We start from the raw sequence: 18,556 nt of genomic DNA, 5'->3' as shown, positions 1-18,556 counted from the left end.
TCTTTCCATCCAGGGCACTCCTGCCATGCGTCGCTCCCTTGTCCCCCAGCTGCGGAGTGGTAAATTCAATGTCCTCCTGACTACTTATGAGTACATTATCAAAGACAAGCACATTCTTGCAAAGGTATGTTTTTTTTTTAAAAAATAAGTTCTTTTACCTCTAATTACGGACCATTGCACTGGAGTCTGAAGTATTCCCCTAATTATACTCACTGGTATAATTTGATCGTTAGATGGCTTTTCCCTCTCCCTCTCTCTCACTCTCTCAGAGTCAGATATATTTTGGGAATGGGTTTTAATTTGATGCGTGCTTTTTGTTGTTGTTGTTTCGTTTTGTTTTGTTTTTTTGGCATATGTCGTTGATTCTGGTTCTCTTACCGAGCCTCTCGTAGTTAATGAGTTTACATCTCTTAAAAAAAATTCACCTGGGCTCCTTCTGCAACTCCTTTTCTCTCCAAAGGCCCTGAACGTGCTTGTGGAGGAAATAATTGTTTTGGTTGCCCTAGGTTATTGTCAGCAGTGTGACTTCATTCCTCTTGTGCCTCTGTCTCTCTAAAGACGAGTAGGCACCTCTCCATATGGTCTCCTCCCTGTGAACGTTTGTCCAAGCTGCGGCTTTGGTGCTATTCCTGGGCTAGGTTTTTTTTTCCCCTGGGAAAATAATGGGCCATTGTTTGGATGACTCTGGGCTGTTTCTGTGACTCTTCACTCGAAGCTGAGGAAGACTTGTTCTCTACCTGAGACACACGTGTCTCCTAATTTGTATGTCCGAAGTTGTCCTTGAGCCAGAAGATAGAAAATTGTTCCTTGATTTCTCGTGCCTGGCCTCCTAACGCATTCACTCAGAATACCTTCTTTCGTGGGCCCGAACATGAAAATTTCATTTCTCTTCCTCCGGCAATTTCTCTTGCCCTGCGGTGTGTGGGAAGTGCTATAATCTGAAACTAAGCAATGGCCAGAACTGAGCAGAATCCCCGTTTCTGGGATCTGTTCTCTCTCCGCAGGAAACCTTTGCTCTGGGCACCGAGAGTTCCCTTCCTGACATCCCAGGGGCTCCCACAGGAGGCTTAGTAATCGAGATGGCAATGGCCACAAGGCTGCGTTCCTGTTCCTTGTTCTCTGAGAGGAATTTGGCAGTGTCAGAAATGACATGTTTTCAATAGGACTCCGGGAATGTGTTCGTAACATCGGAGATCCTTTAAAAAAAAAAAAGAAAAAAAAGTCCTATCACATCTTCTGCATATGTATTTCAGAACTCATCAGAGATGCCTGGTAATGAGATGAATTGCTTTTATTTGTTGCTGGAGGAATGAAGCTATAGAAGGGTTAGTGATATTTTGTCCAAGTGGAAGACTTAATGGGTAAATGAGTAGATTAGCAGAATCGAAGTCCTCTCTGATTCCTTGTTTATTAGGTCATTAGCTGAATTAGGAAAGTAGATTTCGACTGCTTACTTAAATATATTTGTATCTGCTGGCCTCTTTTCATGCTATTGGTAAGCTTGGGGTAGTTGTCCATACAACTTCATTCTCATGGACACTTTTCTTAGAAATAGTGGAGGAAGAGTAAAAAAACAAAAACAAAACCAAAGCTCTGGTAGTTTCTTTTACCCAAACATCCCAGCCTAACTGATGGATTTTATATTTCTTCTCCCCCGACTTTACTGTCACTTCCTATGAGGAAGGCAGGGACCATCTAGAATACTTTGCTCGTCTGCCTCCTCTCTGGGAGCTTTGGAGCAGGATTCGGGGACATCTGAGCACCAGATGCTTTTCTTGGCCATTGCCACTGTTTTGTAGGGAATGGATAGGCTTAGTGGGACATTCCACATTGTTCTCACTTAAAGAAACTGAGACCAGTGACCTTGAAGAGGGCTGGAGGGTAAGTTATGAGAGAGGAAGAGACCTGCATGCGGACTTAGGAGGGAAAATGGTGTCATATGGCCCTTTTTTATTTTTCACGCGGTAGTCATGCTGGGAAAGGAGATTGTGTTTAATTCCAAAGTTCTGGCAAAAATAGAGGAATGATATTTTAGCATTGTCTTCACTGGCAGTGAGTATATCCTTGCATTGTAGATATCTTAAAACAGTGATCCTAGACCTGGCAGGTAAGGACCTGGCAGGTTAAGGAGTAGGTCTGAACCCAGAGACTCCAGGTTGCCAGATCTTACTTTTTTAAGAGAAGCTGGACGTTCAGATTTTTGTGTGAAATATTGCAACTTTTAAATGTTAGCAGCTCATTCAAATTAAGAAGAAAAAAGAACACTGAGCTGAGCCAAGCCCTAACAATGTAACAATAGAAGCGAAGGCATGAAGCTGTAAGTACCTACTGATGCCATCTTGGAAAATCGGTCATTAATTTCTGCCTCAAGTGGAGAGCTCTCTTCTCTCCTTGCCATGAGCTGAGGCAGCATGAGCACTAAATCGGGGATAGCCGTCATGGTCTAGCACTGACAGAAGGTGTATTGGTTGGGGACACACAGGAGCTAGTCCTGGCCCAACCATTTCATTCTGGGCCCAAGTTCCCCTCTTTGGCAAGAGCAATTTGGAATCACATAGCCCCTAAGCAACACTGCTGCTTGACGTCCCATTATCACATGATGTGTTACATCACCTATCAAGTATGAGAAATAGACTGTTGAGACTTTTTTTTTTATCCAAAGGAGAATCACACCATATTATACACAAAGTCTGAATTCCTTGGTTTTCCACACCACGGCTTGCCTGTTGGAAGTGGTTGTATTTTCCCTTTCTCACCGCCTTGCCCGTTGGTCCTTCCTCTTGTGTTACAGATTCGGTGGAAATACATGATCGTGGATGAAGGCCACCGAATGAAGAATCACCACTGCAAGCTGACTCAGGTGCTGAACACTCACTATGTGGCCCCCAGAAGGATCCTCTTGACTGGGACCCCGCTGCAGAATAAGCTCCCAGAACTCTGGGCCCTCCTTAACTTCCTCCTCCCCACCATCTTCAAGAGTTGCAGCACATTTGAACAGTGGTTTAACGCTCCATTTGCCATGACTGGAGAAAGGGTACTAGCCTAACTTTTGTATTTTCCACCGTATGGCAGTGAACCGAATGTGAAGAACCCAAAGCTGAGAATGTTAGAGGCCAGAGAACCTGTAGACTAGTTGACAACGCCGCTTACGTTACAAAACTCATCAGTGGGTGTGTGTGTTCTCTTTCCAGGGTTGTTTTCTGCCCTAAGAAAATGGATCTAATGATGGGTCTAGGGTCCTAGGGTCTAGGATCCTTGATCATTTGCCGACACATTAATCAGGTCACTAGAGAATGATCCTGACTGATGGAATCCTTATCTGTATGGGCCACAGGGAGGATGAATGGAAAGATATTTGTTGAATCAGTTTAACCAGATCCCCCGAACCAACCGAACACAAACCTTAAAAAGCAGATATTTCCTTGTTGTAAACTTGGGCTTCTCTTTAAACTGTTTCCCCATGAAGAATCTGGGTGTGAAACTGAACTAACTCGGTAGTTTTCTGCACACATTTTTTTTCCAGTTTTAGTGTGAGCCTCCGTTTTGTGTCTACATTAATACTCCTCAAATCCCAGAGTAGCCATTTTCAAATCTCTTATTATCATTCCTTCCACCATCTATCTTCTCTTAGAGCTCATTTATGAAAGGAAGACACGGGCCATTGCAAGGAAAAGGAATGGGCACCTGTCCTTTTGATTAGTGGTTTCTTAACTGTGGGAATGAAAAGCCACTTAGAAGGCTTTTGGGACATTTATGTTGGAACTATTCAGCACTTTAATTTTGAAGTACATTATAGGGACCTTTGCCTTTTGTCAGTAATTCATTGGCTTGCCCATTTCTAGAAAGTAATGTCGATCAAGTCTGCCCCCTAGAGGTTCATAGAGAAAGGTGACATAGAGGTCCTAGAGAAGGTTCTATATAAAGAGGATTGACCAAGATCAGGGAAGGAAGAATGGTGAGGTAGAGGGGCTTGGAAACCCACCACCATCCACTGCGTCTACTCTCTTCTTCTTTTCATGTTCTGACCTTGTCGCCTTAGGGTGTTTCTGCATCTGAGACAATCCAAGTTAGGAGCCTAACTTAAGGCTTCGACTTTGAGTAAACACACATGCACTATTGCCCCTTTACTTGGGTTCTGTCTCAGTCTTCAGTAAGGCTTTGTTGCAGTCCTATCCAAAAAAAAAATTCTGAGCTTGGGGACTGGTGGCTCGGGCCCGTTTTCCATGGAACTCCGCATTAAGACAAAGACACCCATTTAGAGGCCATTTTATTACCACCTGGCCTGTGGGAGGAGGATTCTGAGGTATGCATAACAGGTAAAGACCTGGCCTTCATGGACACAAAATTTCAATCACATATCACAACAAATTAATAAATGTAACCCTAAAGCGTTATTTCATGAAACATCATTAAAAAAAAAAAAGTCCGACTCATCTGAGGTTCTCTCGTAGGTGGACTTAAATGAAGAAGAAACTATATTGATCATCAGGCGTCTACATAAGGTGTTGAGACCATTTTTACTGAGGAGGCTGAAGAAAGAAGTTGAGTCCCAATTGCCAGAAAAAGTATGTTGCAAAATTCAAAAGCCGTGGTTTCTTTCCCTGCTGATCTCCCAAGTACTTGCGTCTGAAATTGTGTTTTTAAAACAGCAGGCTTGTATTTTAGTCCCAGGTATCTTGGAAATATCGTACAGGACATTTTTGTTTGGCAAAAGCTAGAGGTTTTAATGTAGAGAGAGAGAGAAGGGAAATTTCTATATTTTTCAGCCTGGTCTCCCTAAAGCTTTGGGGCCAGCTTTTATAAAATTAACAAATGCATCGAGTCTCCTGACATTTTCCCTTTCACTTACATCAACTCAACGTTATATTAGTTTAACATATTTTAAGTTTAGATTTTTTTTTTTAAGTTATTAACCTCGTGAAGTTCATTCCTGCAGCTGCCACCGAATTGATCTGCTAGTGAGTCAAACAAGGATATGAGTTTGGGGCTTGCGTCATCATCAAAAGGCCTCATAAACATTTACCAGGTTTCCTAGACATTTATTTAATGCTTGTGATGCTTGTGATGTCACTCTTCGGGTAATAAGTGAAAAACAGAGTTCCTGCACATTGCAGACACGTCACCTAATTATTCTTGGACATGGCTTTTGTCCTACACCATAAAAATTAAGTTCCTGTGAATATTTTAAGCAGGTATTTTTCAGATGGCGTTTTGCACCTTGACTTCTCAGTGCTTGAGAATGTCTTTTGAGCCCTTTGCTCCACATTTTTTGGTTTGCTTTGGGTATTAGTTCAATATGTTCCTGATCATATTTTAGAACCACACACTTCTGAGCTCTAAGTTTTATTCTCTTGAAGATAGGTTGTTTGGCATTGTACACTACTTGTTGCAGGAGGGGTATTTGGATTTGAGTTTTCTCTGTAGATGAGCCAGTTCTGAAATGTGTATTTTGCGTCATTGTGTTTTTTTCTCTGTAACGACTTCTGGTTTTTGGTACAGATTGGTTCGTCCTATTCATTTCTTAAGTGGGAGCCGACAAGAGAGCATGCAAAGTTGATCACCTTATTAAGAGAGAATTTTGTTCCAGATTCCCCTATTCATTAACAGTCAGGGGGGAAAAAAATTAAACTTAAGCACAGTTCTTATATCATGCTTATCCCAGCAGAAGCCTAAATATTGAAATGCTTTATTTTGCTAGTGAATGCATCTTGGGGATTGGAGTGCTCTTGATTTTTTTTTTTTTTTTTTTTTTGACTTCCTATGGTCTTGGCGTCTTTGGGTAACCCCCTTATTGTTCAACGTGGACCTTGGTTACTGAATAAACTGGGGAATGGGTCCAGTGGTCATTTGGCCGCCTTGAACTACTTCCCAGCAAGAGATCCTGCAAGGTGTAGAGATGGATGTTAACGATTTTAATGTGTCCTAGACTTCTGTTTCTTTAGCAGAGGTATAAAATCAAAGGTAATTAACCAAAGTCCTTCATGTAGTCATTCTATAAAACTTCTTCATCTTTTTTTTAATTTCCAGGACTAGCTAATACAGATAGATTTAAAAAGCATATCACAAGTTGGAAATATGCCCTGTTTGAAGAAAATCCATTCTATAAAAATCCAGACTTGCCCAGCATAAGGGTTATGGGGTGATCAGTTGTATCAAAAAGGAATTCTTTGCTTTACTAAAATATGTATTTCACTGCTCCTCCCACAGAAGAGCTTCCTGAGTCTTGGCAAACTTAAAAAAAAAAAAATTAGGATTAGATTATAGAGCACATGTCTCCTGCATAAAGTACACTTAGACTCTTTAATACCCAGAGGATTATTTGAGGTACGTTAACTGCCCCGTGTGTGGTATAGATCTACGGCTAAGCTCCCTTTTATGGAGGCAGCTCAGTGGAGTAAAAATCATGGGCTCTGCCTGTCACAGCAGACCCGGGGCCCTCTCTCTTACTAACCGTGTCACGTCGGTCAGTTAATCCAGCTCATCAGTGAACTGGCAGAGAAATACTACCTGTCTCACAGAATCATTGGGGATTAAATGGATGTAGGACCCATGAGTTGAAGCCTGGCCTCTCAACTGGTGACAGTCACTGCTACCATACTCCTTAGCGTCAGCTCCTGTTACTCTGATTTCTAGTTCCCTTTTCTGTTCACCTCAGGCTCTTTCTCACGCTCCACTCCTCGCGCTTTCGGTGTCCCCCCTCCCACCTCTGTGCTCATCAGCCTTTCCAGGGGGGTCGGGGAACTCATCACTTCGCACGCATAGGTGGCTGTTGTGGTTTGGTCTGTGTTCCCTCTCTACTTTTTCTGTCTTGTTAGGATTTTTTACCTGAGGGAAATTGGCCACTGAAGTGTCGTCCTTGGGGGGTAAGGAGCTTCCCTCCACCACCATCGGCTTATAGCCACGAACAATGCGGATGTCTTTCTCAGCCTCTATAAAGAGCTGGGCAGGGATTCTGGCTGATGGCAGGAAAAAGGCAACTGTTCCACAGCAGGAATTCTCAAATGCTCTCATGAAAAGCCACCAGTTAGGGAAGTGTTTTTTAATTTTATTTCTAAATTTACATATAAAGTCCACTCTTTGAGGTATAAAGTTCTGTGGGCTTTGACAAATGCAGAGTTATGTGAACCACACGCACAGTCAAAATGCAGAACAGTTCTCCCTCCTAGTACCACCCCCCCACCAAAGTCCCTGGTGCTGCTTGTTTTTGGTCAGATGCTCTCCGTAACCCTTGCCCTCATGCGACCACTGATCTGTTCTCCGTCCCTATAGCTCCACCTTTTCCAGAATGTCACGGGGATGGAGTCAGACATCATGTCTCATCATCACACCTTTTGCATCTGGATTTCTTCACCCAGTGTAACGTGTTTGAGCTCCATCCAAGTTGTTGCCCGTATCCGCGGTTGTCTCATTTTTACTGTTGAGTTAGTATTCTCATCTATGGATGCGACATAGCGGGTCTGTCCATTCAGTGGAGGGGATGGTTGGGTTGTCTCTGGCTTCTGACAATTAGGGATGCATCTGCTGGACACGTGGTGCATAGGTTTTCTTTTCACTGGAGTAAAGACCCAGGGGCAGGCTTGCCGGGTCCTATGGCAAGTGCACACGTAGCTTTACAGGAAACTTCTGGAACCATTGTGCATTTGCACCAGCAATGTCTGAGCCTTGCATTTCCTCCACGTTCTCGTCCATCCTCATTGGGTGCCGTCCGTTTTCTTGACATTTTTAGCTAATTCAACAGGTGTGCACTGGTATTGTGTAATAAATTTGCATTTTTCTAATGTCCACTGATGTTGGGCATCTTTTTATTGCATCTTTTTATCCATATGTCTTCTTGGATGAAACGGTGCTCGAATCTTTTGCCTGTTTGTTTTTTAATTGGGTCATTTCTTTTCTTATTGTTGAGCTAGAAAAACTCTGAAAAATAGGAAATATATTTTGTGTGTACTAAACAGTCATTCTGTCTATTATAGCTGGACTTGAGCTCAGATGAAACTAAAGCAGGCATGTCAGGGTCAAATTTTTTTTTTTTTTTTTTTGAGACAGAATGAGAGGGACAGAGAGCACATGAGAGGGGGGAGGGTCAGAGGCAGAAGCAGACTCCCCGCCGAGCAGGGAGCCCGATGCGGGACTCGATCCCGGGACTCCAGGATCATGACCTGAGCCGAAGGCAGACGCTTAACCAACTGAGCCACCCAGGCGCCCCTCAGGGTCAAAATTTTGACAAGTGCAGCTCTACTTCATAGCAAAATTAGTTTTCATGGATGAGTATTTGATAAAAATGAGTTTTCATTGATGAGTATTTAATAATATCGTGAGTCTAGTGACACACCTAATGAGCAAGGGAAGGTACCATTCCCCCCAGTACACCCCACACCACCACCAAGCTATAGCATAAAATCCATTCCCTATACTCAGGAAAGAATGGCAGCTTATACGAAAGGACATGTATAAAACCTAATGTAAACTAAATAAAAATTGATTTTGCGATTTAGCTCCCATTTGGGGTTGTCCATGCTGACTGTCCACTATGTTAATTCATAGATAATCAAGAGCCAACTATACTTACAGACAGCTGTAGATATATATATTGACGTCTAAATACGCTAAAATATGTATACAATGTCGGAGGTTAACTAGAGGTTGACCTACCTAAAATCGATCCTAATTTTGATTTAATCTGCATGAAACAACAAATCAGCTTCACCGAGAAGCTGTCATGATATAAACATTTAGAACGCTTGATGTAATTAATCATTACTTCGTTCCTCCCTCGCACCGTAGATTCCAGAACCTGGGACTTTGAAGTATGTAATCTTATTGTTTGGAAGTCTCAGCTCAGAAGGTGGTAACATATCACATCCTGTAGTCTGGGTGCACTGTTCCAATAATACATCCTTTTGGAAAGGATGTTGTAAGTGAAGAATAGTATTCAGGCAGAAACTATGAATAACGCCTGAATCCTTCTCTGGGGGTGGGTGGAGGAGACTCTGGGCCAATATGATCACCTGATGTGGCTCCTTATAGGGACCAGTTTGATCACTTACTACAGTAAGAATTCTTAGGCGAGAATGACCCTGGGCGTGAGGTCAGCACCTCAGCTTTACATATAACTTGAGCAAAAATAGCTCCAGGGGCTCACCAGCCTCACTCGTGGGGGGGGGGGACTCCCCCATCTGAAAGGGGCACAGATTTCATTTCCTGCAGTGCCAGCATATTTTGAGGAACTTCATTCATGCCATCATCAGGTGCCATCACATCTCCAGGGGTGAGCTCAGACCCAGCAGAGTTTAGAGGGCATGATTATCATAGAAACTTCTCTCCCTTGGTCCCTGGCGGTCTGTGGGTATGTCTACTTTATAACTGTTCAGTCTGTCCTTTTCTCAGTACCTAGCTCTGGTTGGCTGCCTGCCGTGTGTATGGCCTGGGTGGAAGGTGCAGGAGTCACCCCGGAAACAGGCATGGTGTGACAGGTCAGCAGACGGGGTGGGGCGACACGGCCTACTCACCTTCGACAAGGGCATGTTGCTGAAAGGCCACATCATGCCCCCCCTCCAGATGAATAATGCAGGCATTCAAGCCTTTCAGGCAGCGGTCTCCAGAACACACCCTTGGTGGGGAGGGTTGTGTGTTTGGGCAGGGTTGACTACTGGTACTCCCTTGGAATACAGAAACAAGATTTTTAGAACTTCCATTTATATTCTAAAAATAAAAAATTAAGCTTCGTTGGCCTCTACCATACAGACTGACACTGGTATGCACGTGGTGTGGGATCTGAAAGTCAGTCATGGGCCTGGGTTGGACTGGGGAGGTCCTCCCAGGGGAGCGTGATGGGGAACACCACCACCAGGGCACCTGACCGCCCACCCACCCTCACAGCCCCGCTCCTGCACTTCCTGCCTATGGTGAGACTTAGTGTGGAATTAATACCCTGTGTCCAGACCAGAGGATGTGGGAGGATCTGATTTTAACTAGACCAACACTCCCAGCCCCCAGCATGGACAAAGGGCTTAAGAAGATTCTGCAAAGGATTGCAGGTTGAACACAAGAAGAAGAACATCAGCAAAGGTACATAGGGAGAAAAAGGCAGTCCCGTCTCTTCTCCTGTTCCTGGTGTGGATTTTTATCAGCCACATCATAGGGTAACTGGGCTGGCATTGGCCAAAAATAATTAGATGTCATCAAATTGGCCCCTTGGAATAAATCAGTAGCCTTTAACCTTGACGACCATACCCTGAAAGTCCCATGTGTTTGTAGACATTAACGTTAGTGCATACATGTAATTCATAAAGAAATCTGTGGGCGTGTATTGGGAAGCTGTGCTCTAGTGTGTCTTCCTGGTAAGGGGATGCCACTGAAAAAGCTTAATAACCACTTCTTTGAGAGAAATGAAAGGAGAAATTGACTTTGGCTGGTAGCTAAGGTGATTGGGGAAGACGTTTTAAGAAGCCCTCGAGGTAGAGTAGGAATTAGGAAGGAGGCAGTAAGAGTCACCCCCCCACCACCACCACCCAACCCCAGGCCTAGAGAAAAGTATAAAGTCAAACAGAGCTTGGAGTTGCCTGAGAAGGCACGGGGAGCAAACGTCAAACACAGTTTTGATGCTTATGACGGTGATTTCAATCACGTGGATCACACCAGCTTCTGGTATCCCCTAATGGCGAAGGGAGGAGGGTTAGGGAGACTTCCCCATCTTCGAGCAGCTGTTGGGTCCTCAGGATGGGTTCGCCTCTCTTAGGTGACTGGAGTGCCACGGGTGGGTTTGGCATCCCTGTCTGCGTGGCATCATTGTACTCGCCTCCTGCTTCCCAAAACACTTAGCAGTCAGCAGTAGCTGACTGATGGGAAAGGGGGTTGAGGATGCCGTCCCTAATTCTGTATCTGCTGGGCCCTAAAGCACTTAAAAGCAAGCAGCGGCCATCCCTTCCTGCAGAGAATCCCCGATGGTGGTGAACATGGGAGAGCCTGAACATCTCCTTGGTCATCCTCAGCATAGAGCTTAGAAGAGCAGACTCGGTTTCCAGTCCTAACTGCACCATTAAATACCCCTATCACTTCGAGCCAGTTTGTTGAACTTCTGATGCTCAGGTTCTGTATAAAATGCAGGCATGGCATGTGACCCTCTCCTAGAGCTCTTGTGTGATAAATGAGAGAAGGCACATAAAGCACTCTGTGTAGGTCCTAGTCCACAGAAAGAGCTCAGTGATATTAGCCCTTGGTGCCATTTTTTTTTTTTTAAAGATTTATTGACTTATTTTAGAGGGAGGGAGCGGCCGAAGGAGAGGGAGAGAGAATCTCCTGCAGACTCCATGCTGAGCACAGAGCCCGACGCAGGGCTCGATCTCACGACCATGAGATCATGACTTGAGCCAAAATCAAGAGTCAGATGCTTAACTAACTGAGCCACCCAGGCGCCTGCCTTGGTGCCATTTTTATGCTCCTACTGGTTGCAGTCTGAAGTTGTCTAGCACTTTTCTTTGCCGTGATCAAATTTCATTTTGAGAGTGAACGTCTCGAAAAAGTCAAAGTACTTTAAAAATAGGACATGATCAGGCATCTAAAACAGAAGGCCTGTAGCAAGTGCATTCTTATTTATTAAACTTGGAGATTTCTGTTTTTTCCGCCTCTGGCCAAGGTCATTAAAAACAAAAGCAAGTATATGAAAGGTCACCTGCTTTTCTTAACTTTTCTGCAAAGGAGCCAGCCTTTCTCCAGTCTTTTTGGTGCATCAAAACAAGTGGCGAAAGGCTATTAATTGCAGTTCCATCTGGCCTGACAGGTTCCTTCTGAAGCCTCATTTGAATGAATATTCAACTTCTCTTCATCTGTGACCTCCTCGCCCTGGCCCTCAGAGCTGAAAATAACCTGATCATTTTTAATCAGTTTATTAAACATTAGGCAGCTTGCTGATTCACTTTTAATCACATTCTGCAGATTTCTAGGCATTTATCTGACGTTTATTATGAAAATTGCACATTTGTATTCTGGGGACTTTTTTAATGAAGAAAATAATACTGGGAAATAAGGCAGATTTTATGCATTAAGAACGTGCTAGAAGTATTGCAGGTGTGTGCTAAGCCAAGGGCATGTGAATTCCCTTTAACTGTTTTAAATCGGATTTTTTTTTTTCGATAGTCCAACTGGAGGCCCACGAGGCTTTGCCTTCTTTAGGTGGTCATAAAGTTGCATCCAATTTTGGATTAATTCCTCTCCCCCACCTGCTGTCCTCACAGGTAGTATTCTCTCACCTCTGAAAAGCAGAGGTTAATGGCAGACAACCTAGGGCTATTACAGATTTCACGTGGATTAGTACTGGGGGTCGCTGCATATGACCATTTAAAAATATTGTCTTACAGGGGCTCCTGGGTGGCTCAGTTGGTTAAGCAGCTGCCTTCGGCTCAGGTCATGATCCCAGGGTCCTGGGACTGAGCCCCGCATCGGGCTCTGCACTCTGCCTGCCACTCTGCCTACTTGTGCTCTTTCTCTGTCACATAAATAATAAAATCATAAAAAATAATAATGCATAAATAATAAATCAAAAAATGTCTTACAGAGCAAATCTTGGGATATTGGGCAGTCGGTGTTTTTCTGTTCATGTGAAAGAGGGTGTAACGGGGAAGTGGAAGAAATACTAGGAAGAAACTCTATATTGAGCTTCTTTGACTTTGAACAGTTTGTAAGCTCCTCTCTCTCTCTCTCTCTCTCTCAAATATGGAGCAAGTCAAGAAATTTCAGAAAATGTGACCCTAGCCTCAATCACGTACACCCTTTGGCAGGTCCCTCCCCCGTAATGGTACCTTTAGCAGTGATGACCGTGGTCTCCACCACCACCCCCACCCCACCCTCCACTCCTCGAATCCAGGGAGGGGAAACGGAGGGACCCACAGAGTTCCAGGACTGCTGCCCGCTACCCCGTCCCAGCTGTCTTCTAAGAACAGGCACCTTCTCTCTCCTGCTCCTACTTACTCGCTGTTCTTTCTCCCTCAGGTTGAATATGTGATCAAGTGTGATATGTCCGCGCTGCAGAAAATTCTCTATCGCCACATGCAAGCCAAAGGGATCCTCCTCACCGATGGCTCGGAGAAAGATAAGAAGGTACATTTCAGCAGATGATGTAACTCATGTGTTGCTGTCTGTCTTCTCCTGGCTGTGACGTCAGATCCTCCCAGGAAGCATCCCTGCTAATGCTGATCTGTTAGAGCCAATTTCTGGGCCTTATTCTGTAACCGTTGTAGCTGCCAAAGGAAATCTCGTAACCTCTTATTGCAAACTGCATTGGGGCAGGAAGAATGCAGTGTGCTCGTATCACCCAAATAGCTTTTAGCTCTGCTCATGTCAGTTCTGCAGGGAATATATTCTGCCTAAATGTGGGGTGGCACCTTGGAAAGTTTTAAAATCCTGTGTCACTCCCTGGGCATCTGTTCCAGGCTTCTGTCTTCCCAGAATCCCGGGGAACAGACAGTCATGTCACAAAGCCATCAACTCGATATGAATCCCTCCTGTAGGGTAAGTTAGTCACGAGAAAGATGTTACATCTGTAACTCAGAAACTGCTCTATGACGGGAGCTTTGGACGCTGGCAGGTGTAGGTTATGGGGAAGACCTATGGCCCTCTCTGTAAAAGCCTACTTTTTAAAAATGGGCAGTATCTGGTCAATTAACGATTTGTTTGCCCTGTGTTTACTCTCTCCACTCGTTCTCAGGGAAAGGGAGGTGCTAAGACTCTCATGAACACTATCATGCAGTTGAGAAAAATCTGCAACCACCCCTATATGTTTCAGCACATTGAGGTAAGTCTGCACTCTCCACTTTGATTCTGATCCCGATTGCACTACTCCTATTAATACTACTTTTAAAAAAAAAGGGAGGGAGGGAGGGAGGGAGGGAGGGAGGGAAGGAAGGAAGGAAGGAAGGAAGGAAGGAAGGAAGGAAGGAAGGAAGGAAGGAAGGAAGGAAGGAAGGAAGGAAGGAAGGAAGGAGGAAGGAAGGGGGTTGAAATATGTGTGGACATTGAAATGACATGCTCCGATAGCTCGACAAGCAGAGTTAACAAATGTGAATTTCCTGGTGATGGATTCTCATTGGCACCAAGCACTTGAGCATCTGGAATTTTATAACCAAGGGTTTGAAGTACTGAGAAAATACTGCAAGCTCGGGCTTATTATGTGGGTTTGGGTAAGTGCTGTGAATTGCCTTGTTATGGTAGGAGCTATGAAATTGAAGGTAATGACGAATACATCCAGTTTCCTCAGAAGGATGCTATGAAAAATATTGAAATAATGTCTCTGTACCTGTTGAAGAGGGAGACGCTCTCGAAATATTTTCTTTGTAAAAGATACTGACTTTGGTTCGGCTACATAGATCTGCATTTTTCCTTTCTGGCTTCTATCCCGACAATGTAAATCCCGGCTTTTATCCTGACACTCTGGTTCTTACAGAGCTATTTTTAGGGGCTAGGACATTTTCTGCCCTGTTCATTGCGTGTTAAATAACTTTTCTAAATTGACAGGATTTCACCCCAGTGGGAGCAACTGACCTGAGCAGGAAGGAAAAGGAGCCAGACTGTAGGCTCCACTGTTCCATGTTGTGGCTGATGCGTGTGGTCGTGGGGGCGCCCACTTGCCATGGCACATGAGCTAGGGCACCAGGGACCAGATCGCTGCAGGCCTCCAGCACCTGCACCGCTTCGTTAAAAAGGAAATACACAGAAGGTTCTAGGAAATCGGAATTTTAGTAATTACAGTATAAAAACAGTTGAAATACTCCTGCCTTTGAAATATTCTTGACCTCGACGATTCTTCTTTCTTTTTTATCCTCCCTTATTTTTGGCAGTCGCGCTTATCGGAGAAGAGTATTTATTGCAGGCCCTCTGCGGGTTCTGGAAACCCCTCCCAGCCTGACCCGCTGGGTCCACATCCAGAGGGCAGGGTGTCTCTAGGCTGACAAGCTCTAGATCCATGTCAACTGACAACAGCAACAATACCAGCAACAAAAATAAAATCCCACCAAAAAGTCCTGGCTGTTTAGACACTCGGTGAAGGAAATCCAGCGTGCAACCATGAGGCCGTCCCAGGCCACTTTGTAATCGTGACCTGGTGAAAATGTCTCGGCATCTCCAAGCGTCAGTGCACTTGACTTGTCATCAAGTGGTGACAGCTTATGGGACTGGCAGAGGCTAAACTTAAAAAAAATAAACAAGAGAGGCAGCATCTTATAAACTGATAACATATATTAAAAAGGTGGAAGGTATCGATGAATTAGTGGTGGATCTATATTGGTCTGTGGCCAGTGGGGAGCCAAAAAAAATTGTCAAATGATGAAAGTGACCAGGGTCATGCCAGGTGAACCCGTCACCCACCATCCCATCCCCTCTTTCCTGAAAACAGTTTTGAGATATTTATTCTGATTCGTGGAGGGGTTTGAGGACTTAGAAGTTATGAAAATTAAGTGTCAGTCTTACTTCATTTTGGTTGTCATGCAAAAAATTAGCCTTTGAAACATGCTAGACTGTGTCAGGAAGGGGGATGATGCCTTCCGTCCTCAGGCTTCTGTCTGGAGAACCTGGGGAGCCGACTTTAAGTAACCTGCCCTCCATTCCTTGCATATTTCCATTCTAAATAGCTGTCAGGAGAGAGACGGACTCTGATTTGCAATTTGTTTTTAACATAAAAACTTTCGGAAGGCGTATTCCTAGAAATGAGACCCAGAGTCATGGGTACACATGGCCACAACTCTGGCTGGGAGTTGGTGTGTGCATTTTGCCTCTGTCTTTGTAATGTTTGCATGCCACCTTTGTTCATAGGAAATCACCCCACAAGCCCCCTCTCTCTGTTGGGCTGTTTCCCTGGGGACTTTCAAACCGGAGAAATGAACACATTTTTTAAAACGATGCTAATCCCTGGGATGCCTGGGTGGCTCAGTCGGTTGAGCGTCTGCCTTCCGCCCAAGTCATGATCTCGGGGTCCTGGGATCGAGCCCCATGTCTGGCTCTCTGCTCAGCAGGGGGTCTGCTTCTCCCTCTCCCTCTGCTGCTTCCTGGGCTTGTGCTCTCGTGTGCTCTCTCTCTGTCAAATAAATAAGTAAAATATTTTTAAAAAAAACAAACCAGAAACAAAAAACGATGCTAATGCCTAAACCTATCACCGTGCACTGACAGGTTCCATCTCTCTGGTTCTTACAGCCCTGCTTAGGCGATAGGGACGGATCCCGAAAATCTAGCGAGGAGTGGCTGCCGGTGGAGAGGGAAGGCGTGGCTCTTGGGGTCAGAGTGGGCTTTCTGGCCATTGTCCATTTGGTGTTGACTTTGCCAGCAGGGTTAACACACCGAGGGGCCGGAGCCCACCATAAACGATGAGCGATGAGCTGAGCGTATGTGAGAGGAGACCTCAAAGGGAAAGAGAGCTGATCCCCTGGGAGGAGAAGCTTTGCTGCTCGTGGGGAAGGAAAAGGAAGCAGAGGAGGGAGACAGCGGGTGGCTAGTGTGAAGGTGTGACATGCTTTCCTTCCCCACAGATGGTCTCCCGTTCCCTCCAGTCAGCCTGGAAACACCGCTCAGAGAACAGTAACCTATTTCTTCTACAGGATCAGTGAGGAGGGAATTACGTGATTCGGGAGTTTAAATTTGATTTGAAATTCTAAAATTTTCATTTTAAATTTAAAATTCTGTGTTTTGAAGATGGGAGCCCGGACCCCTGAGGGAGTGGTTGGTGTCCATCGAGGGCCTTATTTGTAACAGAGAAAAGCACAGAATGGAGGAATTTCAGGATTTCTCTAAACTCAGATTTAAAATATAGCATACAGTCACCATGACTTTTACTGTTAAATGTTTTTGCAGTGTGTTTCCATGCACGTCTGAATCCTGATTAGTTCGTATTAGGCTCTTTCTCTAGTCTAGATTCTAAACAACTTGGGGACAGATACTTCAGTTGTTTCTGGATCCCCTGTACCTACCTGGCTCAGCCCTGGGTCAGTAGATGCTTAATCACTGTTTGATGAGTAAACTAACCCTGACATCTCAGTATGAGATTCTGGAGACTTGCACAAATCCCAGGACACATTTGTGGCAGAACAAAAGTCTGAATTCAAAGACATTGAGTTTCTGGTTCATCGTCTAAAAAGTATTTTCTTATTATTTTGTTTAACTATGCTCTAGAAATAAATGGGATGACCTCACTAAAAGAGTAATTATTAAGTTAATAATTTACATATCTGGGTGGGGTTTTTTTAATCATTTTTTTTTCCCCTCCTTTCTCTTTTAAAGGAATCCTTTGCTGAACACCTGGGCTATTCAAATGGGGTCATCAATGGGTAAATCTTAAAATTTATCTTTCTTCCAAAAAACAGTTTGTTGGTCAACTTTTCACTCCGTAGTGTTTCCTATCACACATGTACCCACTGCCAGCCTCCTGCACCAGCCTCTCACCTCAGCAGAGGGTATAGGAGTTGTTAACCGAAATGATATCAGCCTTCTCTTTTACTTTACTGGCATAAATTACTACATGCCTTGAGCAAGTGACTATTCAAAGGACACGGATCTCATTTAATAGAATTAATAGTAACCCAGTGTCCTAAAAATGTGGTGGAAGCAATAGTGTAGCTTGGGCCAGAAGAGAATTTATCATATTGAATTTCAAGTTGATACTTAACTTGGGTGTGGGTGAGAGGAAACGCCTCATCCACCATAAATATGTGTGACCTTACAGTCATTCACCAAAGTATGGTCCATATAAGAAACGTTTTTTGGAGGTACCTGGATGGCTCAGTTGGTTAAGCATCTGCCTTCAGCTCAGGTCATGATCCCAGGGTCCTGGGATCAAGCCCCGCATCGGGCTCCCTGCTTGGTGTGGAGCCTGCTTCTCTCTCTCTCCCACTCCCCCTGCTTGTGTTCCCTCTCTCGCTGTGTCTCTCTCTGTCAAATAAATAAATAAGATCTTTAAAAAAAAAGAAACGTTTTTGGTTAGCAGCAGCCATTAAAGAGTGCCATGCCTTGCAACAAAATAGAAAAGTTTGCATTCACGGAAAGTCTCTGTTTTGCACCAGGGGACATTGATTATTAGGATGTGGGGGCCATGCTTGGATCCCAAAGGCAGATGATGTCACTGGGCTAAGAACTAGAAAGTGGGACCCACCCAGAACCAGAGCCACCAGGCTCTCCCACTCCTGCTTGCTTCTCTCTACGTCCCGTGGTCACTCCTGGGTTGCATACTAACAACACGGCTGCAGGAGATGTTTGGAGGACAGTGGTTGGAACGGGGGACAGAGGTAGGGAAGACCTGCACATGAAAATGTGTTAGAGACGACACACACTGTGTCATAGAATCAGCTACCGATGATCCATTGCAGTGTTGTAGAGTGCATGCACTGATGAGTTTTCCCAGTCATATCAGCCCGACAATTAAGTTTTAATAATTTAACACATCCCTGTTGACAAAAGAGAGAAGGAGTTTATTATGGAAGAGGAAAGGCCCTGCTTTAGTTCCTTAACACTGTGACAGCAGGTACCCCCACCATCCTCTTTTTGATTTGAACTTCTCTGTAAGCCAGGCCTCATGTCCCCTCCC

General features: G+C 44.4%; 1 protein-coding gene across 1 annotated transcript in view; it reads left to right on the top strand.

The window, feature by feature from the left end:
* Positions 1-18,556, top strand: part of SMARCA2 (SWI/SNF related, matrix associated, actin dependent regulator of chromatin, subfamily a, member 2) — a 180,052-nt gene that overhangs the window by 65,817 nt on the left and 95,679 nt on the right. The window contains 6 exon segments of the mRNA XM_064579201.1: positions 14-124; positions 2,792-3,034; positions 4,452-4,565; positions 12,985-13,092; positions 13,700-13,786; positions 17,257-17,303. Of these exon segments, the coding sequence (XP_064435271.1) occupies positions 14-124; positions 2,792-3,034; positions 4,452-4,565; positions 12,985-13,092; positions 13,700-13,786; positions 17,257-17,303 (710 nt within the window).

The sequence above is a fragment of the Mirounga angustirostris genome, unplaced genomic scaffold (genome assembly GCF_029215605.1).
Source record: "Mirounga angustirostris isolate CCGP_5_RB_7025 unplaced genomic scaffold, mMirAng1.0.hap1 SCAF_15, whole genome shotgun sequence".
Taxonomy (NCBI): domain Eukaryota; kingdom Metazoa; phylum Chordata; class Mammalia; order Carnivora; family Phocidae; genus Mirounga; species Mirounga angustirostris.
This window is presented reverse-complemented; position numbering and strand designations above follow the sequence as displayed.